General features: G+C 44.2%; 1 protein-coding gene across 3 annotated transcripts in view; it reads right to left on the bottom strand.

Moving 5' to 3' along the window:
- CCDC112 (coiled-coil domain containing 112) overlaps positions 1–25,858 on the bottom strand; it is a 43,811-nt gene extending 17,953 nt beyond the window's left edge. Inside the window, exons 1-3 of one of the 3 annotated variants that reach the window (XM_083151637.1) lie at positions 25,563–25,858; positions 23,223–23,341; positions 347–459 (exon numbers count right to left, since the gene is read on the bottom strand). In XM_083151637.1, coding sequence (XP_083007763.1) covers positions 347–459; positions 23,223–23,249 — 140 coding nt within the window. In that variant the 5' untranslated portion in view covers positions 23,250–23,341; positions 25,563–25,858. Of the gene's footprint in view, positions 1–346; positions 460–3,509; positions 3,850–23,222; positions 23,519–25,562 lie in introns of those variants that run through there. The other 2 variants (XM_083151636.1, XM_083151635.1) reach the window with 2 other exon arrangements.
- Between the last annotated feature and the right edge of the window lie 530 nt (positions 25,859–26,388).

Genomic DNA, 26,388 nt, shown 5'->3' with positions numbered 1-26,388 from the left:
ATTGGGGTATGTACGAAACCTTTTAGAAGTAGCCCAATGTAACCTGTCATTTCAAAGACTTGGCTAAATAATGGACAGTTACAATCTGATATGTTTCTTAGGCCAACTTCCCCACTTCATCTTTCCAAGGCCTGGTACATCTCCCCATACTAAGGTGTCAGACGATCATACATGTTAAAATTAACATGACTAATGTTCATTTGAAGATATCATAGCTTTTACACTTAGAGCAAGGATAACTTTGAAGCTTGGTTATTACTAGACTAGTACTCTCATAACAAGAAGGGAGAAGCTTGGTTGTGTTTCTCATTGGTGGATCCCTGGCAAGAGCTAGGGGACCACTTACTGGTGTTTGAGCTTCTCTGTCTCCCGGAGAAATTCTGCTTTCTTTGCTTGCTCAGCTTTTAGCTTCCAGCTTTGTGCATTATTTTCACCAACACTGCAATAGCTGCCATCTTCCTGTAAAACACACACAGAAGTATAATTATACAACAATAACTTATCTATGTATGCAAGTATGTACTAGTATCTGCCTATAATGGAATATAAAATGTAGAAAAAAAATATTTCATTGCTTCTGACACTTATACTGCTTTCACATTGCAGAAATGGGTAATGACACGGTATTCTTAAATGGGACTTTAAAACGGGTCTGAGCCTTGAGACCTTTCACATTGCAGGTGAAAACCGTTTTAAAAAATATTTAATGCCATTCAAACATTCAACTCGTTTAACCCCCAAGGGACACGTATCAAGCCATTGAAATAAAGCTATTCAAACTGCCAAAAAAACGGCTTTAAAACGTGTAGGACTCTGCTTTTTAACCGTGTTGAAATGCCGGTTATCTTTAACCGGTAAATCAACTTTGGCACTTTCACATTGCAGCCTTAAACGTTTTAAAATGGAAAAAAAACGGCAATATACCGTTTTAAAAAAGCGATGTGAAAGGGGTATTATTTTCCTACTGCAGTTACTGATGCTGAATGAAGATTGGGAGCAGTTTGCATAGGTGAAAATGTTTCAGGGTAAGAATATATTCCAAACATATTTCCCTAAACAAAGAATGGGAGTTTCCATTTCTGTGGCATATAAACTGGTTGGACCGGGTTATGGGCAGTAACGGGTGATCAAGGACAAACAATCTGACCCCCTTAGAGAGCAGGGTTGGACCCAAGTTCCAGCCGGGCCAGTGTAAACTGGTGATCCAGCTCATTAAACCCAGGTTCCATTACAAGCCTATGGAGAGCTGGCTCATTGGCGCCAATTACTCGGGTCCAGCCTAAGTTGTAAACTATATTTCAACACTGTGACGCGGCTTGAATCCCGTGCTAGTGACCAAGGCTGGCAGTGCAAAAGGTTTACAACAGTAAGCTATGTAAATACCAATCAGTACTACTGTACAGATGGAGAGCGACAATGTGGGGAGAGTCTTCTCCAGCTCCTGTCTGACCCGCATTATCATACTTTAGTTTGGTACGTGTGATTCAGTAAAGGACAGAAAGACCTGCTATACGTTTCTGTGGCGTATTCACCTTCACCATCTCAGTTTGGCATAATCTGAACCTCAGGACGAAAACAGCAGGGACGCTTCATGCTTCCTGCTCGGTGCCCGGCACTTGCTCCATACCCTTGATATCCCAGCCGTTCCTGCAGTATCCCCTGAGCTCAGCCACCGGCGCATGTGCAGAACATACCTGACTGTCAACTCCATGCTTTACGGAGGACTGCAGCTGTAGACAGGACTGTCGGAACCATTGATACTGGATCGTGTTGCTAGAAAGGCAACATGAACTGCTACTGAAAGATATGGGTACTTATGAGTTATCCGGGCGCCCGATTTCTAAATCGGGTCGGATCGGGCACATCGCATCGCATGCGACCATCGGATGCGATGCGATGCGATGCGATGACCCGATTTTTCCATAGGAATCAATGTTAAAATGGACAGAGTCCATTTTAACATGGAATTCAATGGGAAAAAGGGGTCCTCTTCATACCCCTACTATCCAAGTGGGCATGGAGTTGGATATAAACCTGTGGCGAGCGTAGCGAGCCACCGAGCGTAGCGAGCCCCGCGAGGGGACACAGAATACCGTCCGCTCGCCACAGGTTTATATCCAACTCCATGCCCACTTGGATAGTAGGGGTATGAAGAGGACCCCTTTTTCCCATTGAATTCCATGTTAAAATGGACTCTGTCCATTTTAACATTGATTCCTATGGAAAAATCGGGTCATCGCATCCGATGGTCGCATGCGATGCGATGCGATGCGATATCGTATCGCATCTGATTGTATGCCTTAACTTAAGGCATACAATCAAAAAATCGGGCGCCCAGATAACTCATAAGTACCAAGATATGTATTGCATGGAATGATGCAATATATATTAAAAGTAACAATTATTTTTTCAGTTTCTTTATGAATAGACTCAATAAAGTAACAATCAGCTCCTGTCAGTTTTCAAACACAGCTGGTACATGGCAGTTAGGAGCTGATTGGATGGTGCTTTATCCTGCTCCACGGCTTAGTACATCTCCATCAACTATTTTAGCACTGCTGATATTAATCCAACTGCTGTGAACTCCCAGAATGTTGCAGTGTTCTGGAATACTACAGTCTGTGGCATTACTGTGGGATTCCAAAAGTCTCCATAAATAGTAAAACTCCATACATAGGAAAAATGAACACTTAACAACATTTCATTTAATTCACAAACCTTTTAAGAATGCCTATGACTGACCGTACACAAGTTGATTGACAGCAAGCTGGAGTTTGGGGTGGGAACCGGCCCTTTACTTGGAGTGTCAGGGAAAACGGGCTAAGCACAGATGCACACATTGGAAAAATCATTTGACGGTGAGTTGCAAAAGGTCTTGCAGCTAATGCAGGCTTGCCTAACCTCCTAGAGACTAGGCGACAATAAAAGTAGGCAAGTATGAGCTAATGTCAGGACTGCAAGATTTGTGCAGCCTTGCACAGGGCAGGATTTCACACTGGCTGGGCAGCAATTTCCTGATCGCAGGGCTCTGCAAATTAGCAGCCTAGAGATCAGGTCTGAATAACCCCCAAGAAACAAAACATGAATCACCAAACATAACACATTTCAAAATACAGTTTTCCACATAACACCAGATGGAGTTATGTAAGTTCATGATGAATGGAAGGGTCACATCCATGTGTTTTTCAAATAATGGCAACCATATATGGAGCCTATTTTGTGAATAGTTTTATTTTGGTAGTAAGTGATGATTTTCTTTATGAATGGAGACTTTGGGACATCCAGTAGTGCTGCAGTTTGTAAAAGTTGTTTCTGCAAAGCAGCCATCACAAAAACCCACATTTACCACCTATAGCTCAGGTGCAGCCAGTATCCCCATGTTATATCCATCTACATGAGATCAGCAGGCATGGAGGAGGCAGGAGCCTACACATCCCCTAACACAGAACTTAGCCAGACCACCTATGCTGCCCGTCTGTATGTACGCCGACTAATACACTAATTATTACCTGCTGGCTGGCCTGTCCTGCCTGCGCCGCTCCGGTTGCTAGGGAGGCCATGTTCCTCTCCAACCGTCGCACAGAACACAATACACAGCCGCTCGCTGCAGGGACATGGGTGGAGCTGGGACCGGGGCTCTGGAGGAGGACGCAACGCTAGGTGCACTCACACGCACAGGGAGAGGGCACAACTGCTGTACTGTCTGCATGCAGGACACAGTCGGAGCTAGTGTAGCTGCTGCAGTGTGCAAACTGGTCCGTAACTCACACACGGAGCTGCTAAATTAATGTCCGCACCCCCTCCCTCTCTAATTTAGGAGTACTGTTGCCGGCACAGGACACACAGAGTTAGTGTAGCAGTGCTGCAGTGCCTCTCCTATTTTGCCTCTATTATTACAGGCTCAGTTTGGATATTTTACTTTGAACAGTTTTTTTGGTACTTGTGTATTAGCATGGCGCCCAATTTCCATACGCGCGGCACCGTAGGAAAATCGCATCGCATGCGGGTTTTTGTGTACGATGCAATGCGATTTTCATATGTAATTTATTCACTGCTCTCTGCCCCGCGGGTGCGATGCGATCGCATGTGCACGCAAAATCACATGAACGTGTCCTCCTGACCTTATCATACCCCCACTATCCACGTCGGCGTGGAGTTGATCTTATATAGTGTGGCGAGCCCGAAGCGTGGTGAGCGGAGGCGGATTACGTTACATGTATTGTGTGTCCCCTCACGAGGCACGCTGCGCTCGCCATACTTCGGTGTGGTGTGGTGTGGATAGTGGGGGTTGCTAAATCCCATTGCATCGCATAGAAGTGTATAGGGTCCATTTACATACATCGGTTTTAACTGCCTGGCAAAAAAAAAAGCTGTCCGTTTTTATTGCCAGCTGCCAGTGACTTTTACATGCACTCGTTTTAAACGCGTGCTTTCTTTCAAAATGAAAGTGAAAATTAAGTTGTGGGCTGAGACAACTCTGTGAAAAGCCGGTGTGTGTGTGTGTGTAAAAGGACACATTAGCTTTTCACTGAGTTGCAGGGATGGCACGGACACGACCCGTCAGCCAGGCAAGTCAGTGGATATTTCCGGCTGCCGGGCCGTGTCCGTGCAGTGTGAAAGGACAAATAAGCTTCAGTATTTAACTACATTTTACACTCAGCATAAAATGTCAGTTTTTTTTGCCAGCCAGTTAAAACTGATGTGTGTGAAAGTGCCTTAACTATTGAAAAAAAATTAGTCCAGCATGTGCGGTGTGGGACACCCTGGAGTCAGGGCACTGCACACAATGCACCCATTATAAATATGCCACTGCAGTGGGTTAAAGAAAAGGGTGATGGGGAGAGGCAGTGGTTCACAGGAAGAGGCAGTGGATGCATCGGTCTCCTTTCACTGTTGGTCAACAGAAACCTTAACATGTATCTTCCGCTCATGTGTGGAAAATCACCACAAATGTCCTCCATGTCTGCAGCTGAGGTGCAAAAGAGATGCGCAAAAAGAAGCTTTGCAGATTGCGAATAGAGAAGGTAAGTGCTTGGCTCTTGAAAGTGAGGAGGCTGGAGTGCTATGGGACAGCAGGCTGGAGTGACAGGAACTTGGAGTGACAAAGGGTGCAGGAAGCTGGAGTGGCAAGTGGCTGTAAAAACGGGGCAGGATGGACACAGAAGGCTGGAGGCAACACAGGGCGCATGAGTATGGTTGAACTCCTGTAGTATGGTGATGAGATTGGTTGTATTCCTACACAAACAGGTTTCTACCATACCAAATGATCTACATGAACAGTAAATACTGACTTAAGACATTGACCAAGGAATATAAATTTCTTCAGAGGTTCCCTGTTGCATAGAAACCAATCAACCATATACTGTAGGTATGGGTGTAGCTCTAATGTGTGTCATGCACATGGGCCTCTGGGGTCCAAGGGGGCCCACACTGATTCCATTTTTTACCCTCCAGAGTCCAATATCAGCAGAAATGGCAATTGTTGTGCCCAAAGTCTATTGATCTACTGGACTCGCGTGACTCTAGTTCCCAGAGTCGATTGCTCTGCATGCCTGAGAGGAGGGAGATCGCATATGTGCCTCCTCCACTCTTGATTCGCCTCTGATGGTGTTTTTATTAAATACACACAAAAAACAGTATCGTTATTTTAGGGGGGGGGGGGGGGCAAAATAACTTTTTGCCCAGGGCTTTACTAAAAGTAACCCTGACCGGGGAACAGGCTGGCAGCAGACTCAAAGCAGAAACAGCACAATTGTGTTTAGTGGGCCTTAGATACACTAATTTGAAAGCTCAAGTTATGATCTGATCTTGATGTACAGACCACACCAACTCATATGGTGCCTGTTTATAATTAGCAAGTACCATTTTTAATTCCCGTTGTCTATGACTCATTGTTTAGCCCCATTCTCTTTCCTGATTGGCTTGCAGGAGTAACATCCATATATGGTACAAGCCATCAATGCATTTCCTTTTATGGTATCCTGACCTAAAAATCTAGTAATGTAGGTGAAGTGATAAAATGTCTGTTTTTATCACCGGCCAATCAGCTTCTAACTGTGAAGTTACAGGCTTGGTTTGAATAATGACAGGTAGGAGCTGATTGGCCGGTGATAAAAACCAGACACTTTATCACTTCACCGAGCTTAATAAATCTACCCCTCAATTACAATCAAACATTTGCTCCCAAACACTGGAAAACAGAAAAAAACGTTCATTCAGACAAGTTGGTTATATATATTTGTGATTTAACCAAGTTATCTGAGCAACCGTTTTGTTCTTTTTAAAATGTTTGGGAGCAAATGGTCGATTCTCATTTGCTCCAATAAAGTACTAGATTTTCATTCCAATCAGCCAGATTGGACAGATGATTGTAATGTGTATGTCAAGCCTGTGTGCTGCAAATGTGCTGAAGGAATTGGATAACAGCTGTTTGCGCTGATCTGGAGGAATCCATCATGCATCCGACCCCGCAAAACAACTTTACAGGAATGAAGAAAGTCAGGTGAAGCCTTTCACTACACATGTGCAACTGGGGAAAAATGCCACGCCATCTATCAGAAAACACATTAAACCACTATAATTAGATAAAACACCGCTACAGCAAAATTCTCCTTTTCATTTGGGCACACCTTATATTTTTTGTTGAACAGAGCCATAGGGCGATATTCAATGAGAATACCTGCGAGGTGCAGCGAATCCTTTTTAGGATTCGCTGCACATTCGCCACGTTCCGGAGCCGGCGGGCTCCGGTATTCAACGTGTCAGGGGCTCGCTGCCCCTGACTGGCGAATATGAGCTCCTGTGGCGTATGCCGCAGGGAGCCTGAGGACGGTGGCAGGCAGAGAGATGGAAGTCTCTCTGCCTAGCCCAGAACGTTTGTGGGGGTTAGGTGGGCTCCCCGGGTGCCAGACAGCACAGGCTGCCCCCCGGGGGTGCCAGCAGGGGACCTATATTCACTATACCCGATCGTAACGATCGGGTGCAGTGAATATATTAATATGTAATGAGTGGCTCGGCTCCGGCGCCCCCTGCTGGCTGCTGTGAAAAAAAAATATATATATATATTTTTTAAATTAAATATATATTCATGTGCTTACAGCACATGAATAAAAGTAGCATGCCCCTCCTCAGAATAAAATTCCTGATTTTTTGACACCAAATGTAAAAAAACAAAACACTTTATTTTAAAAGTTCACATTCCACTTCTCCATAAAAAGATAGCGATTGCTACTCGGTGAATCATGGCGAAAAAAACCTTGAAATGTATTCGCCATGTGGTCATTGAATAGGGTGATTCACCGTTTTAGTCAGAAATTCACCAAACAGCACAAATTCGCCATAAAAACATGGCGAATCAGGCTCATTGAATACCGCCCATAGTGTAACATGAAAACATACTGTGGAAGTTCAGGTAAGATAACTCCCAAGGAACCAGCGCCAACTCTCAGAACCTCTCTGTAGAGACAATTATTTTGGAATTTAATAAAAAAAATAGGCCCTTGTACAGTATATTCTATGACTTTTTCAGGGATGCCATGGTGGAGTTGGGACACAAAGTATCTGAACTACTGTAGGCCCCACAATGCCTCCCATTTTGGGGCAATTACAATTTGCCCAATTTACTGCAATCACAATTTTCCCAATTTGCTGCAATCACAATTTCCCCAATTTGCTGCAATCACAATTTCCCCAATTTGCTGCAATCACAATTCTTCAGGATCAGTCAGCAATGAGGAAGAGGCCATGAACATTTGCACATCTCTGCTGTCCAGTATACTGTATTCGTAGGATTTCCTTAAAGGATTCTCATTTTCAACCACTAGATGTCCTTATTGTTTTAACTGTCCAATATAATAAACATGAAACAGATCAGCCTGTGAATCGTAAATACAGTATAAAGATGACTTGAACAACTTTTACAGATTCTTAAAAAAATTTTAATACTAAGATAAAACAAAGAAAAAATATGGCAGTGTGAAAGACACCTTTGCAAACTTATATATTCTGGTTCATGGTGAGAGTCATACCCCATTCACATCGCAGCTAAAACCCGATACTTTGTCGATTTTAAAATGGTAATACTTGTGATGTGGAGCTCCAGAGTCAATTTACCGGGTCCGGAAAACCGGTATTTGAACCCGGTGAAAAAGAAGCATCCTACAAGGTTCAGACCCGTTTTTAGTGTAGTGTGAATGGGTCTGAACTGGTATTTAGGACCCAGGCAGCAGTGTGCACTGAGCTGGTCCCATTCCCTGCATATGTAATGAGCGGGACAGGCCCCGCTCCGCGCAGTGCATATATAATGAGCGGGTCCTCGCCCCCTGATTTTAGAAATTCAGGGGACAAAAAACATACGGGATCTTTAGGATTTCTTAAATCAGCACCAGGCTCAAGGGCCGGTCCTGGTTCCAAAAATACAGGGGACAAGATGAGTAGGGGTGCCCCGTATTTTGGCAACCAGGACTGGTTCTTTGAGCCAGGGCAGGTTATGCTCAGGAAGGGGGACCCCACACAGTTTTCTTTTTACATTTTTTACTTTGACACATTTTTTGGGGACAGATCGCACTGGTCTGAGCATGTTTCTGTCAAACTCGGCATGTTGAACTTGTTTTGCGATTTTGGTAATTTTTGTATTTGTTTTGCGATTTTGGTAAAATTTTCCAAAAATTGCATCCTATTAAATTTGTGAGTTTTATACTTTATATTGGGAAAACATCTGGATGCGAATTGAAGAATTGGATGAAAATCGACCAAAATGTGCGATTTTCGTAGCAAAAAGTGTGATTTTTACCGCAATACGCACCCTATTAAATGTGCAATTTCAGAAAAACGTGCAAATTCGTATGTTTTTTTTTTACTAGAAATAGAAAAAGTCCAAATATCTCATCCTATTAAATGTCATCTCCCATCTTTACTCTTGTAAGTACCACATTTATGCACTGAATGTCACCCCGTCTTAAGTTATCATTACCACTTGGTTTTGTACTATGCACTTATGCATACAGGTTGAGTATCCCTTATCCAAAATGCTCTGGACCAGGAGAATTTTGAATAACAGATTAGTCTATAATTCAGAATATTTTTATATTTCAATGATGTATTTTGAAGTATATTACATTTATGTACTATAAACACATCAACCACATGAAATACACACAAATACTGTATATTTTATTTGTGCATAAAACAAGGTTTCAAAACATGAAACAAAGTTTGTGTACTATCTCAGGCACTGAATTTGAATGCCAAGCAATCATTGTCATGCACATATTTAAGGTCAGTTACATATCATGTCCTCAGTAGTGCTGTTACAAATGTCCCCAGTAAGTTTTTAGCAAAAAAAATAATTTTGTTTTCACTTTCTGGAATGTATGGTTTTCGGAGTAATTTGGATAACGAATATTTAGGTAAGGGATACTCAACCTGTATTTGTATGTATCTCACTGTGTTCTAATCTTTATGCTGATGATGTGGAATATGCCCTTGCAGGTGACTTTGTGCCTTCTCTTCTATGCAGTGGTGTACCAATAGCCCCCGCTAAGAGTTAACCCTGGGGTCTACGGGGAGCTATTGCTGCACTGCTGCAGGAACTTGCTGATCTACTTGTCTCCGGTTCCGGCACTATTGCTCCCATTAAAAATTACTTTAAAAAATATAGCCGCCGCCCAGAGCTGGATTTATACATTATAGGCCCTAGGCAAGTTACTGGTTTGGGCCCCCCCACAATATTATTGCTCCTGATTCATGCCCCTTACATTTGTAATTTTATCGCCTTATAGAAATGCCCCTTGCATTATGCTACACACTGTAATGCCCATTGCGCCACACACTGTAATGCCCCTTACACATTACACCTTGCACTGTAATGAGTCCCCATATATACTTTTCTCCAAGCAGAGGGCCAGCTGCACTAAGCTTCAAAAGTGATAAAATGGAGAGTGATAACCAACCAAATTACTGACATGGAAGACATCACAGACTGTGTTTAAAAAATGTCAGGCAGGAGCTGATTGGCTGGCTGTTTATCACTCTCCATTTTATCACTTTTGAAGCTTAGTGCATCTGGCCCAGTGTCCCCTTTTACACATTACGCCTGACAGATTCCCTGTTACGCTAGGTAGAACCCCCATTGCACATAATGCCAGGCATAGAGGGGATGAGGCATTTGCTGGGGGGGGGGGGGAGGTGTAAGGAGAGCGTGAGCAGCAGAGGGTCAACCTGTGTGTGGAGAGGGGGTGTGAGGAGAGAGACCAACAGAGGGCAAACCTGTGTGGAGTGTGCTGTGGATGGGAATTATGGGGGAGGGGAATGTGAGGAGTAGTTAGCAGAAGGGAAAAGGTGTGGGGAGGGGGGGGGGGGGTTAGGAGTGCCAGCAAGACACTGTTACAGAAACAAAACATTCTGCATACAGAGTCTACCCTGTCCTGTGGCTCTGCTGCAGGTCTCTATGGTGCTGCTGGTGACTGGTGAGTGGAGGAGCTTCCGGCACCATGCTGTTTGAGGTGCATTGTAAACAATGGTGTGGGGCCACACATGCTGTGTCTCTTCCCGGCTTCTCTTTCAGACCCTGTCTTTGTTAATTAAGGACTCGCTGTCTTGCACATGCGCTTCCATTTGCAGGGCAGTGGGAGTTGGGCAAAAATGACATGGGGCAGATTTGGGAGGCACCTAGAAAGGTGACTTGGTTGCCAGCGGGGGGTTGTTAAGTATGTATGGGAGCACACATCATTAATGATATTGAGTGTACTTTTTATAAAAAAAAGATATCACTAAAAAGGGCCCTTCTGAGCGATAGCTTTTTAAAAGTCGTCTAATGTGGATGGAGCTTTAGAGATGGTTTTAAGCTTTTGGCAATCTTTACAGCTATGTGATGAATGCAGCTTCAACAAACAGTAATGTATTTACTTACCCTATAGAGGACAAGGTCTCACATTGGACATTACCCTGTGCCTTCACAGTAGAGAAGCTGGGAAAGGTATCCTCCTGAGTAAATGAAACCAGATATTGGGGGAAATTTACTAAGATGTGAATTCTACTACACATGTGATGTTGCTATGGGCAACCAATCAGATCCTGTCTATTATCTTCTAGAGGGTGCTAAATAAATAAGAAGTAGATTCTGATTGGTTGCTTGTTAGACTTGTTACGTGAAGCGTGAAAAACTGTACAATGCTTTTTTTATTTGCTTTCATATTGTATTTTTTTCTGTAGCTCAATAATTTAGCTCCCTGTAACAAACTATTTACAGAAAAAAACGAGCTACCGATTGTGGTCCATTAGTAATTAGTTAAGAATTGGAGGTTAGGATACCCAAATGGAGAATTTGTGGATGATATAGCTATCTGCACATAGGTAGATACATAGTTCCAAAACTGGTCCATCTTTGAACATCCACTATTTCTGTTTTCAAATAATAATATACCATAAATGTTTCAAATACTATTTTTTTCTATGTGGACTTTATCAGACCCTTGGTCTAATTCAAACCTGATCGCAGGGCAAATTTGTTCTCACAATGGGCAAAATCATGTGCACTGCATGTGCGGCTAATGTAACATGTGCAGAATTAGGTTTAGGCCCACCTGAAGCAGAACTTCTATTGGTGGAGCAGGAGCAGGTGCAATGCAACGGGGACCCGTGCTGCCCCGTCACCTACTTCCTGTCACCCACTGTTTTTCCCTGTCACCCTCTAACTCTCCCCGCTGTCGTGTTGCATATTGTGAACTTGGACTGGAGTGAAGGAAGGGGGCCCAGATTATATTTTTGCGCCTGAGATCACCATCCACAAGTTCCACCACTGAGGACCACTGGAAGTATGGTTTAAAGTTGCACACAAAGCAGCCAAATCTGTGATATTTATCGCTCACTAGGATAAATGAGTAAGTCTATACTTATTTTTATCCTGGATGGAGATGGCCGAATTGGGGGTGGGCGCTGACGTCATGTGACATCAGCCTCCCGCCCCAAGCAGGCATGGACACGCCTGCATTTGCAGGAGTACGCCCAGCATCTCTATGGGTGCGCACATAAAACATTGGGTGTCCACCCTCTGCCCGCCCACCATTGATTGAATGCCCGAGGGTTCGCACATTCGCATATTTGCGCATGCACAAACCCCAACAATCGGCCACGGTAGCGAATTCAGACCTGACCGATCAGGTGTGAATCGCCCCCTATTTGCAGAAATAAGTGACTGCAAAGATCATACTATTTCAGAGACCTCTTGTACCCAGGATGGGGCTTATGCAGATCCACGCTAATAGTGATGGCAGCTGCTATCACATTTGCACGTATAGGGGTAGTACAGCCACATACATCTGGCCAACTCTGTATACAGGCAGATATAAGCAGCTGTATTCAAGCACAAAAGGGCCAAATTCTGATTTGTACGCATCCGTGAATATCCTCAGAAAACCCAACTACACATGCATGAAAAGTATGTGCAAATGCGCACGCAGTTTAAACTTAGGGCCTCATGTTTATATGCACAAGCCTATGCAGTTGCAATATTATTAGGCTACAGACTTGCTAATCATCACAAGTGAAGCTGTCACCCAGAACAGAATATAGACACCCACTGGAGCCACAATGCAATAACGAGGAATATTGACTCCACGAGTGAGTTTGTGGCCACGCAGACTGGTTGTGGCAGTAGCAATGCAGGTGCCATATTTTTCAACTTGAAGGTAGATACACTCCACAAAAATGCCCGTGACACACCTGACACTCCCCATTACTACACCCAAACAATATTTTGCTGTCAATCACTATGTGTTGAAATTCACACTGCAAGTGGCATCACTAAGGTACCTTGGTGCAGGAGACAGTGCACGTGCTGGCTACTAACATCGGTACATGTATAAATCAGAATCAGACCCAAACGGTCTGAATTCTCTTGTTTTTCTAATTTTCTTTTCATAACGCTATATAACAATTAATGAATTTGCAATTTCTAAGTATACTTTAAATGCCTCAGCAGAAAGTGGCAAACACATCTGCGTTCTTGTTATTACCACTGCTCCACCTTCATCAGGGAGAGTTTAAATGAATACATACATACAAATACATCTAAATAAGTATCACATTCTAGCCGATCACATTCTAGCCGAATCTTTTGGTGATTTAGCGCTATTGAAGTCTGTTTACATGCAATTGAAATTGATTATGCTTATTGTGTTTGCAAAGACTTTTGTATGGATGCATCAAATGTAAATGAGTACCCAAAAATGTTTAGGCATTGCAAGATGTTTCCATGGGAACTGGCATCATCTTGTTCATTCTTTGTTCTGTTTCTTTTTTCTGGGACTGCTTTCAGTAACTTAAGTGTCATTCATTTTGTATAAAAGATACATTTTGCATTTTCCTGATAGAGGGTCTTTAGTAACAATTTGCTAATCAGTGAGTTAAACATCAGCTGCAGTGTTGGCCATTTCACTGATTACAGGTATTATTCGTGATTGCAGATGCTGTAGGTCCCGATGTACCTTACTTCGGGTATGGATCATTGGGTCGACCTAAAGATGGTTGACAGTTATTAGGTCGACCCTGTTGGGTCGACATACTGCAAGGTCGATATGAGTCTAGGTCGACATGGGACAAGGTCGACATGACATTAGGTCAACATGGTCTAGGTTGACAGTCAAAAGGTCAACATGGAGTTTTTCACTGTTTTTTGACCCGAATGTCGACACAGTCGACATGGACACTGTATTAAGTGCACCGCGTCCCCTCGCATGGCTCGCTGCACTCGGCACACTATTTTATTCTCCCACCACGCCCTAATTTCGGCACAAAAAAAAACAGTGAAAAGCCCCATGTTGACCTTTTGACTGTTGACCTAATGTCATGTCGACCTTGTCCCATGTTGACCTAGAGCCCTGTCGACAACAGTGTCAACCTAATGACTGTCAACCATCTTTAGGTTGACCAACCGACCGTATCCCCTTACTTCTTACTTGAGAGGAAATACACAACTTCAAATAAAGGGAAATGGATCATATATGCCAACGTTTTAATGCACAACCCCTTCTGTCTCTCGCCAAGGGTTGATACATCTCCCATATAGAGTTATGGAAACATACAGCTAGAAGGTGCAAGTTAGCATCTAGCCAAACCATGTTATACTGCAGTAGGGTCAAATATAAAATATGTGAATATTTTAAGAGTTGGGAGGTAATAATTCTTACAGTAGCTTAACTCTAAACCAAAGTGTAAAAATAAAGCTGCCAATTTTTCAACAGAAGTCAGTATTTTCCCAGCATGCAAAACTGCTTTTTTCTCAAATGTACAAAGCCATATTGCACCACAGGTGAGGCTAATGTAACATGTGCAGACAGAGCTGCGGCCCATACACACGAGGCGATTTAGGGCTATTTTCTATCTAGATCACTTACAAAGTGAGCCCGGATCGCTCTGTGTGTACAGGGTATAGCAATGGCGATGTGCAGTCCTGCGTGTCACCATCAACCGCAGGGATAGACAGCGCATGCATAGGCAAAACGCTGCTCTGCAAGGATCACTGAGCACACATTGTGAGTGTGCAGCGTTGTGTGCTTAGCGATCCGTGCATAAGCAAGTAGCTCAGCATTGGCTCCCTTGTATACAGGACTTTAGGTGTGGGTGAGTTATTTTGTTTCTGTGCAGGGTAAATATTGGCTGCTCTATTCTTACACTGCAATTTAGATTACCGTTTGAAACCCCCCCCCCCCCCCCCTTTCTAAAGCTGAGTACACACCTAACGATTTATCTGACCAATCTGTCTAGTGGAAGCAAGAATCTGGTAACGTATGGGAGCATATGACAATAACCATTTGCTTACAAATGCTGAAAAATGGACAAGAATGATTGTTTGTATAAATTTGTTAAATCAAGTGGCTATAAGTCATTTGGCTAAATAACCATTGACTTTGGCAAAAAATAAATGAGGTTTTTATGAGGAAGTCCCCAACAACCTAGAAAATTGAAATGCTGTAGATGTGGTCTTCCTGGATTTTGCTAAGGCTTTTGATACTGTTCCACATAAGATGTTGATAAATAAAATGGACGATTGGATTTGGGACTAGGTGTAAAGATTTGTAGATGGGTAGGAAATTGGTTGCGGGAAAAGAGAACAGAGTAATTGTAAATGGTGCAATATCAAGTAGGATACCAGTACTAAGGGGTAGGATACCAGTACTGTCTGCAGTAAGAACCTCCGCTGGCTATAGGTAAAAGAGTTGGTACCACAAATATGTTATATATCAGGGGTCCTCCTCCTCCCCTCATCCGCACAGGCAGTGCACCATCTCCATGCACCATTCTGAGTGACGCCTTATGAGCTTCAGGCAGCAAGCAGCTCTCACTGAGATCTGCTTCAGGCATCCATTAGTCTGGACTGCTCTGGTCCTGGGCAGCAGGGGCTGCCTGGCTGCCAGACACCTAAATCAAAACTACATATCCCAGCAGCTCCTGCTGTCCGAGACCAGAGCTGCAGCAGAGCCGACAGACACACCTGACCACGGGGACAGAAATCAGGGGCAGATAGCTGGTAAGGAGTTAATACTTCTAGTTGGAGGACCAAGTACGGGCCCCCTTCTCTGTCAGGGCCCGAGACTCCAGACCCCACAGACCACCCCTGTCGATGGGCATGGCTCCCTTAGAGATTGTATAGACCGCTAATGGCGGTGATCTGCTTTAAATAAGTGGGAATCTACATTTCGTGAGCATGGATTGCTTACATCCGCTAATAAAATAAACAGACTGCACAAATTGGGATTATTTACGCTAGAAAAGAGATGTTTAAGAGAGACATGTTAAACATGTACAAATATATCAGGAGCCAATATAAAGAACTGTTAGGCAACCTTTTTGTTTTGAGGAAGGACTCTAGGACACGTGGACATGAGTTTAGACTAGAGGAAAGAAGATTTTGTTCCCTTAGAAGGAAAACATTTTTTACAGTCAGGGCAGACAAATTGTGGAACTCTCTTCCTGGAGAGGTGGTACGGCAGGCACATTAAATACATTTAAAATAAGGTTGGACAAACATGTATTGGGTAAAAACATCCAGGAGTACAAACAACGGTACTCGTGCAGTTTCACGGCGCCAGCATGGCGCCGTGCGTCTGAGTCCCCTTGCGGGGCTTGCTTCGCTCGCCCACTCTGCGGGCTCGGTGGCTCGCTACGCTCGCCACGCTATCTAATATCAACTCCATGCCAACATGGATAGTGGAGCTATGAACTATCCATGTTGGCATGGAGTTAAGTTACTTTATTTTAGATTTTGTGGCGAGCGTAAAACCCGGAAGTAGCACAGCGCCATGCTGGCGCCGTGAAACTACACAAGTACCCAAACAACAATCATTATCTGTCTTTAAAGAAATCAGAATAAACAACGCATAATAAGGGATGTAGCAAATGGATCATACACATGAAAAAGGTTAAATTCGCTGGATGCACGTCTTTATTCGGCCTTAACTACATGTAACTATATGTAACTATGTTCCAGTGTTTGGGAGTACATGTTCCATTCTCATATGCTCTTATGCATTACCAGATTTTTGTTCCCGACCAGCTAAATTAGCAAAAAAAGCAGCTTTGCGATCAGGTCTAAATAACCCCCTTGGTTTGTATTAGAGATATGGGAGCTCAGATCTTAAGGTGGCCATACATCAGTTGCCCCCATACACCCGACATTGCATGCACCCAATCATACAATCTCGAGGGATTGTATGATGGATTGTGTGCACATCATGTGCACACAATCATACAATGCCGGCCCCATGGGGTTGGAGAACTGTTTTTCTGATCTGACATGCTGCACGTCCAATCAGTTGGGATTGGGAGCAGATTGCATGTGCTTTTAAGCACATGCAATCTGTCATTAGATGGCTCACACAACCGGGGTAATTGACACCCCCTCCCTGACTAGCAGAGAACAGAGGTGCAGCTTCTGGGTGGTCCACGGTAGCCACAGAAGTTTACAAGTGGCAGACGGGCGGGCGGGTGGACGGACGGACGACCTTTTGCTCAATTCTGTCACTACTCTGACAACAGTTTTCAGAGGATTGCTGCGTTAGGGATATTTTATAATGGAGTAGCGCAGCAGATGTGAGCAGATTGGTAGTTGCTGGCAATCTGTAAATTACAAAAATTAAAATTAAAATATAATTTTTTCACATTCAGGGAGATTATAGTTGATAGTAGAATTTTGCACAGTGCAACATTGATGGGGTGTGTCATGCTCCACCCAAAGGGCGTGTCTTGTTCCATACATGGAGAGATTGTGAAAAAAGATTGTGAACGTGGCACCTAGATGTGTGGGTGTGTACTGCTACATCTGAGAGGAATCTTGTAAAATGACTTATATCCAAACGAAGATGAGCCCCAAAGCAGTTAGTAAGAGCTAATATACTGTAATGTAAATGTATCTATCTCTCCTTCATTTTTCCCCAAAAAGTAACAGCTGCATTATTAGGGCTAGGTAAAATGAGGGAGATTGCTAGACTAATGAGGGAGAGAGGGAGATTGCTGCTATTTCAGGGAGTCTCCTGTAGAATGCAGGAGGGTAGGCAACTGTGTCCTATCATTTTGACCCAAGTAGGCCAGCCCCCTATTTAAATGAAGCTTCAATAATACAATAGTGCAGCAGATGGATTGTATGACAGATTGAGAGTACATTGTGTGTCCAAAAACCACCAAGGACTGGCAGGGAGTTGAAGGGAAAGTTCGACAAAATCATGAATGTAAGCAGGTCTTTCTGAAATCACATGCAATCTGCTCCCAATCCCAAATGATCTGACACGCAGCATGTCAGATCAAAGCCAATCCTCCAACAACCCGGGGCGCCAGCATTGCATGATTGTGTGCACACGTTCTGCACATAATCTTCATACAATCCATCATACAATCCCTCGAGATTGTATGATTGGATGCAATGTCTTTCAGGTGTATGGGGGCCTTTAAGAGATCCCAGCCCACCCTATCTTTGATGATCTGAGGGAAATCAAGCAGCAGCTCAGATTTTCTCACCTTGCTTGAATTCCAAAATGAGGCAAAACGTTATCATACTTGCACAGGATGTTTGTGGGTTTGGGATTTTATTTAAGGACCTTGTGGTGTTGACTTAGTTCCATTTCTCACTGTCCACGCTTCTGAACTGGGTGCTGAGCCGGTCTGTGCTACCTCCATCGTACTGTGTACATCCATATAACCAGTCAGTGGCTGCTCGGCTGTGCTGTCTCCATTATGCTGTGTCCTCTGTCCATACACTGCAGTCAGTGGCTTGTCTGCTGTCTCCATTTTACAGTGTTCATACACTTCAGTCAGTGGTTGTTTCTGTGTTGTGCTGTGTCCACTCCAACTATAAGCAGTGTAATTTGTAAGAAAAAAAGGTAATAAATAATTCAAAAAAGGTTATTTTTACTACACATGGGCCCTTATTCTGGTTGGTGCGGACATGTCCGCGTGCGTTGGTTCCGCCGATGTTTTGTGTTTGCGCATGTGCAGAGGCATATCTGCGCATGTGCGAAAGAGACATATGTCCAAATTCCGCATGAATTGTTTACACTACGAACAGGGGGAGGAGAGGGGTGTGAAGGGCCGTTTGGCCTCATTAACATCTTTTCCCTCCCCCCCGCGCGTTTCATGGGCGTTCCCATGAAAACGCTGGGCGTACGTATGGTAATGCGGCCGTGACGCACGTGTAGGGGGCGGACATATGACAATGCCGGATGTCAGCTGCCCGCCCAGATCCCTGCTTTTGTACGGAGAAATGCCCGAGTGGTCTGAGCTTGCGGGAGCTGCCTGACCACTCGGTCCTGCATTCGATGGTCTGCGACCATCGAATGATGGGGGAGGTTCCCAGAGATGGAGGCGGTGTATACATGAGAAATCCACTCGTGCTCCGTGCGGTCAGCGGCTTACCGCATTCGGACGGAGTGAGCGATCCGTACGGAAGGCGGGGTTTAGGATGCACGGTCCTGGCCGCATATTCGGCTCCGGCCGCACAGACCAGAATAAGGCCCATTGTTATGTGTGCTGTACATCATTGCGTTTGTTAGAATACATATAAGCGCTGTGATAACTTGCAGTCTGAACTCTCATTTGCAAAAAAAGTAGTAAAAAAATGTGGTACTTTTTTCCTAACACGGTGCCCATCGCATCGTATACCTTAAGCCATACGATGATATGCGATGCGATGTTATGCGATGGGAGCCGTTGTTATACAATTTTAAATTGTATACCATCGCATTGTATGCCATATACAATGGTATATGATTTAAAATTGTATAAGCACCCTAATGGGTTGATTTTAGATAGTGTGGCGAGCGCAGTGAGCCACCGAGCCCGAAGCGTGGCGAGCGCAGCATGCCCCGCAAGGGGACGCGGAATACATGTAAAGTAATACGCGTCCGCTCGCCTCACTATATAAAATCAACTCCACGCCAACGTGGGTAGTGGGGGTATGAAAAGGTCGGAGGGCACGTACCGCCGCCGCTCGCCACGCTTCGGGTTGGCGTTGAAAGTGGGGGTGCCGTGGGGGTGCATTTAACAATGTAAGCACCCATTAGGGTGCTTATACAATTAAAAATCGTATAGGGGGCCATTTAACATTGAAAACACCCATTAGGGTGCTTATACAATTTAAAATGCATTGCATCGCATGTGGCTATATGGCATGTGATGCGATACAATGCATAAGACGCCATACGACTGAAAATTGTGGGCGCCGTGCTAGGAAACAAGTACTAAAAATATATACTGTATTGTTCTACTGTTTGCACCACTTCTTTTGTGTATTGTACCCCAGTGCATGTTATGAGCCACTCGGCTGCCCTCTCCCTGCCTCTCCTGGCAGGTTGTATCTGGGAATTTGCATCGGTTTCTCTAAGCGGCCGATGGGTGCAGATATGCTGGAGCGCGGGCGCATCCCTGGTTGCCTAACAAACCCCAGAAGTGCTGCTACATTTATTGTTTAATTAATTACCTGCCTTCTTTGGATCTCCTATTGATTGGTTAACCCACTTCTGATACCCTTGATGGACTCATGCAGCTTCCCATCCACTTTGATAGGCGGATCTTTGAGCACCATCTAGACAAGGAGTTACCTTAATTTCAAATGAAAAATTCCGACATATATGAAGATGCGAAGAGTCAATGCAGATTGGAGCCTTTTGGTTGTCCATAAGACCCGCTGGCACAATTTTGGGTTGTTTCTGTATTGCAGTGACAAAGGTCACTTAGTCAGACCGGAGAGATTCTTTCAGGCTTTTCAGTAGTTTCTCCTAATACATTAACCTAATAGCTTCTTCCAGCTCAGATTATTTTTAACAACAAAGGTGGCCGATACATGTTCCTTTATCGATAGTGGGGCTGCTGGGGATTTCTTGGATCTGTACTTTGCATTATCTTGTGATATTCTCATGTAGAAATTATAGTTCCCTATCACTGTCTGTGGTGTGGATAGAAGACCCCTACCAATGGTCAAGTTAACTTTCAACGAAGGCAAATGGTTTGAAGGATAACATCGGCCCTTATTCTGATCGGTGCGGATATTCCCGCATTCTTACGGTGCGGTCCGCACGCCACGGTGTTTTGCCGCGTGCGGCCATCGTCCGTAGAAACGCCCACGTGTCCTCCGCATTCGGACGGACTCACTCTTTAAGAACAGGGCGTGTTTACGGACGACATACAAACCATGCGTGTGCGGGAGAAACACTCAGATTCTGCACGGTATTACAGAGTATTACAGAGTATGCTCGGGAATACCGCATCCGAACGGGAGCCAAGCGGTGCTACCGCACGTAAGCGGAGTATTTACGCCAAACAACCCACTATTATGTATCTTCTGCAATACATCACATGACCCACTTATTCAATTACCTATCCTCATAAAAAACTGCTTATTTGGAATTGGAATCAATTAGATGCCAATATATCCTTACAAGCATGCCTAACACATGCATTGCACACATTAACCCTTACAGCAATTGAAGTGCAATGGTTTCAATTAAAGCACTGACAAGCGTCCTATTAGTGAGTAATGAGTAAAGGAGTAGATTCTATTGGGTTCAGGTGTTAATGGTTGTAGTCATTAGGCGTACGTTCGCCTAGCGCATGAACGAGTGGTGTCCGCAAAGCAATAGTACACTTGTGGACACCGCACATTTCTGCCCTTTTTGATCGCGTGCATTCGGAGTGGTTTCCGAATGTACGCCCCCCAACATAAGTGTACTCCCCCGTGTCCGCCCATGTTTCCGCCCCGTTTTGCCCACTTTGAAACTACGCCCATGTGTCATTCCGCATGACGCCCATAATACGCCCCTATTTCCCGAATGAGAGCGGTGAACAGTTCTGGACGGGATCTGGCCGAACTGGTACCGAGTCAAGGCGTGGCACATGCGCGTTGCGTTCTCCACGCATGCGCAGACGCCGTAAACACGCGATCCGAAAGTATGCGGTAAAGTCCGCGTCAATCAGAATAAGGGCCATGGTGCTTCACTCAACCTATCTGCTTGTCGCTGGGAGCTACACACTTTGAAAGTATTAGTTTTCCCATGGCCTTGGGACTTCTTTGGCTCAGAGAACATAATCTGACCATACATTGGAAAACAGACAAGTTACTTCCCATACATATGATTCAATTCATTCCCAAGGGACAAACTATTCTCCAAGCAAGAGGCAGATTCCTCACCGACTCTATGATTGTGCTTTTAATCTGCTGCCTAATGCTAATCTTCCTAATGGAAGACTCTACTCCCTTCCATTACCTGCATCAAAAGTCATGGAGGTCTACATTAATGAAATTCTAGAAACAGAATCTACAATGTTTGCATTTTCACTGGCTGTAAAATGATTGGTGAAGTGATAAAGTTTCTTGGAATGTTTATCACACCCTGTGAATATATAACATATGGCAGTCTGGTGAATGTTCTAAACAAATAGGGAGGTAAACAGAAATCTGTCAATCTAAAAGTAAAAACAAGAAGATTTTAATCAAAACACATTCAATGTAGCGAAAGATGTAAAGGAGCATACACACGGGGCGATTTTAACCACATCTGACTAGATCACTTAGAAAGGAAGCACGGTTTGCTCCATGGTCCTTATTCAGATCTAATTGCAGTACAAATTTGTTTGGAAAATGGGCAAAACCATGTGCACTGCAGGTGGGGCAGATGTAACATGTGCAGAGAAAGTTAAATTTGGGTGGGGTGTGTTGAAACTGAAATCTACATTGCAGTGTAAAAATACTGCAGCCAGTATTTACCCTGCACAGAAACAAAATAACTGACACAAATCTAACTCTCTCTGCACATGTTACATCTGCCCCACCTGCAGTGCACATGGTTTTGCCCATTTTCCAAACAAATTTGTACTGTGATCAGATCTGAATAAAGGCAAATGTGTATGCCCCTGGGGGATGGTGATGCGCGGTCCTGCGCATCGCTATCGCTCGCAGAGATTGACAGTGCTTTGCACTGTCTAAACTGGTAGATCGCTGGGCTTTGCCTGTAAACAATAGGCTAAACTTTGCTCAGCACAGATTGCACAGCACACATCGCATGTGCATCTCTTGTGTGCCACGATGTGTGCTGAGTGATCTATGCTTAAGCCAGCTCGCTCAGCTCAGCTCCCAGTTGACCCATGTGTACGAGGCTTAAAAGTTGTCACAATACAGGGAAATCCGATAAGTTATATATGTAGCTTACTTATTCTGCAAAACTGAGCACCACAATTAACGTTCTCCAGTTGCGTGCATCTCTCTAGAAGTATGTACAGGCATTATACTGCATATAATAATTCACATAGTAATTCACATATAATAATGCACATAGCACACTACATAGAAGAAGGCTTGGAGATGTGCTTAAATAGATCAATGCTTGTCAGCAGTATGGTCTCATTTGTGTCAGCAGTAGGTGTCTATACTAGTGGTTGTAAACATAATGGGGTAAATTTACTAAGATGTGTATTCTACTTCACATGTGATGTTGCTATGGGCAACCAAATGAGATCCTGTCTACTATCTAGAGGGTGCTAAATAAATAAGAAGTTGTTTCTGATTAGTTGCCCATAGCAACATCACATGTGAAGTAGAATACACATCTTAGTACATTTCCATCAATATGTTTGGACAGCCTCACTATGGGGCCTATTTATCATTTAATATTTGCAGCATTTTTTCAGGGATGTCTCCAAAATGATCACACGATGTATGAAGGATGAACGGTAGCACATACCTTTAGATCTCTGACGCGGCTCCCCATTTCTGACAGCAGCTATAGCTTCCATATGTTTCTGTAAATGTGAGGCTGTCAGCTTTACCAAGCTCGAGACAATTGTGAGTCTCTCGCACCTCCTGGGAGATGAGACAAGTATGATCAGGGATGTAGGGAGGGTGGCTCTGCAGGTACGGCAGTGTCCCGCGGCGTGGGGGGGAGGCATTTGGGAGTTTCCCTGTCACCCGCCAAGCAGCAGTGAATAGACGCTGCTATTCCTGCAGCCAGTGGGGCTGGGGACATGGCTAGAAGCTCACAGAGTCTCTGTCCATGCCCCCACAGTGGCAAAATGCCAGGCCATGCCCCTGAAAGCTTTAGGAATGCGACCTTCCTTTCAAGAGCACGCAGATATCTCAGAGCCTTAGAAATGACTGCAGACGGTCTCTTTCAAACAGGTTTATTCACCGTACCTTCCTTAGCTCGTTGGTCATATACTTATACCATGAAACACAAATAATTCCTCCCCCTTCCTCAAGAGATGATAAAGTTGGGAGGTATGTGAATGGCACTACTGGGTGCATTATCTTAAAGTGGCACTAAAATGGCTCTAACTGTGCAAAGTTTGTATATTCTCCCCATACTTGCGTGGGTTTACTCCGGGTGCTCCGGTTTCTTACCACCATCCAAAAATATACTGGTAGGCTAATTGGTTTCTAACAAAATTAACCCTAGTCTGTGTGTGCGTGTACATGTGGTAGGGAGTATAGATTGTAAACTCCACTGGGGCAGGGACTGATGTGAATGTTCAACTATTCTCTGTAAAGCGCTGCGGAATATGTGTGCGCTGTATAAGAAACTGTAAATAAATAAATAAATAAAATGCTATGGGGGAGATAGGGGGGATGCTGTGACATGAGCTTGCTCCAGGTGCCATGTCTCCACACTACACCACCAGTATGATGCATGCTCACTTCTATTCTAGTACATTGCAGGGACAGGCTACTTTTTAGAGCTTTTGCCCCTGTATTTGCTTTTTGATACATTAGAGCAAATGTTAATTTTGTGTTGTCACACACAGTAGTGATAACAAATTACAATGATCACATCTAAACCACAATACATAAGCAACTTTATCCCATAGTAGGACCATGCATTAAGGAAAGCATCATGATGCCAATTGTTAGAGCAATATAAAGTTATAAAGTGCTTACTCCATTTTGCTTACCTTTACCCAGGCATTACCTAAAGGGGAGTATGGGTAAAAACCGGAACCAGACAGGCTCCATTCATCAATTTCTGTCATTCTTTAGCTTGTAGTGTCTGGTCCGGGGGAGAAGGGTGCCTGTCTGGGGTGTCCTAGGGGGGGGGGGGGGGGTGGGTGGGTGGGGGGGGGTGGGGTGGTGGAGAGAGAATAAAGCCTCACTGTATGGTCTGTATGTTACATCTGCCCCACCTGCAGTGCACATGGTTTTGCCCATTTTCCAAACAAATTTGTACTGTGATCAGATCTGAATAAAGGCAAATGTGTATGCCCCTGGGGGATGGTGATGCGCGGTCCTGCGCATCGCTATCGCTCGCAGAGATTGACAGTGCTTTGCACTGTCTAAACTGGTAGATCGCTGGGCTTTGCCTGTAAACAATAGGCTAAACTTTGCTCAGCACAGATTGCACAGCACACATCGCATGTGCATCTCTTGTGTGCCACGATGTGTGCTGAGTGATCTATGCTTAAGCCAGCTCGCTCAGCTCAGCTCCCAGTTGACCCATGTGTACGAGGCTTAAAAGTTGTCACAATACAGGGAAATCCGATAAGTTATATATGTAGCTTACTTATTCTGCAAAACTGAGCACCACAATTAACGTTCTCCAGTTGCGTGCATCTCTCTAGAAGTATGTACAGGCATTATACTGCATATAATAATTCACATAGTAATTCACATATAATAATGCACATAGCACACTACATAGAAGAAGGCTTGGAGATGTGCTTAAATAGATCAATGCTTGTCAGCAGTATGGTCTCATTTGTGTCAGCAGTAGGTGTCTATACTAGTGGTTGTAAACATAATGGGGTAAATTTACTAAGATGTGTATTCTACTTCACATGTGATGTTGCTATGGGCAACCAAATGAGATCCTGTCTACTATCTAGAGGGTGCTAAATAAATAAGAAGTTGTTTCTGATTAGTTGCCCATAGCAACATCACATGTGAAGTAGAATACACATCTTAGTACATTTCCATCAATATGTTTGGACAGCCTCACTATGGGGCCTATTTATCATTTAATATTTGCAGCATTTTTTCAGGGATGTCTCCAAAATGATCACACGATGTATGAAGGATGAACGGTAGCACATACCTTTAGATCTCTGACGCGGCTCCCCATTTCTGACAGCAGCTATAGCTTCCATATGTTTCTGTAAATGTGAGGCTGTCAGCTTTACCAAGCTCGAGACAATTGTGAGTCTCTCGCACCTCCTGGGAGATGAGACAAGTATGATCAGGGATGTAGGGAGGGTGGCTCTGCAGGTACGGCAGTGTCCCGCGGCGTGGGGGGGAGGCATTTGGGAGTTTCCCTGTCACCCGCCAAGCAGCAGTGAATAGACGCTGCTATTCCTGCAGCCAGTGGGGCTGGGGACATGGCTAGAAGCTCACAGAGTCTCTGTCCATGCCCCCACAGTGGCAAAATGCCAGGCCATGCCCCTGAAAGCTTTAGGAATGCGACCTTCCTTTCAAGAGCACGCAGATATCTCAGAGCCTTAGAAATGACTGCAGACGGTCTCTTTCAAACAGGTTTATTCACCGTACCTTCCTTAGCTCGTTGGTCATATACTTATACCATGAAACACAAATAATTCCTCCCCCTTCCTCAAGAGATGATAAAGTTGGGAGGTATGTGAATGGCACTACTGGGTGCATTATCTTAAAGTGGCACTAAAATGGCTCTAACTGTGCAAAGTTTGTATATTCTCCCCATACTTGCGTGGGTTTACTCCGGGTGCTCCGGTTTCTTACCACCATCCAAAAATATACTGGTAGGCTAATTGGTTTCTAACAAAATTAACCCTAGTCTGTGTGTGCGTGTACATGTGGTAGGGAGTATAGATTGTAAACTCCACTGGGGCAGGGACTGATGTGAATGTTCAACTATTCTCTGTAAAGCGCTGCGGAATATGTGTGCGCTG

Source organism: Crinia signifera, chromosome 1 (assembly GCF_055691185.1).
Source record: "Crinia signifera chromosome 1, ASM5569118v1, whole genome shotgun sequence".
NCBI classification, from domain to species: domain Eukaryota; kingdom Metazoa; phylum Chordata; class Amphibia; order Anura; family Myobatrachidae; genus Crinia; species Crinia signifera.
This window is presented reverse-complemented; position numbering and strand designations above follow the sequence as displayed.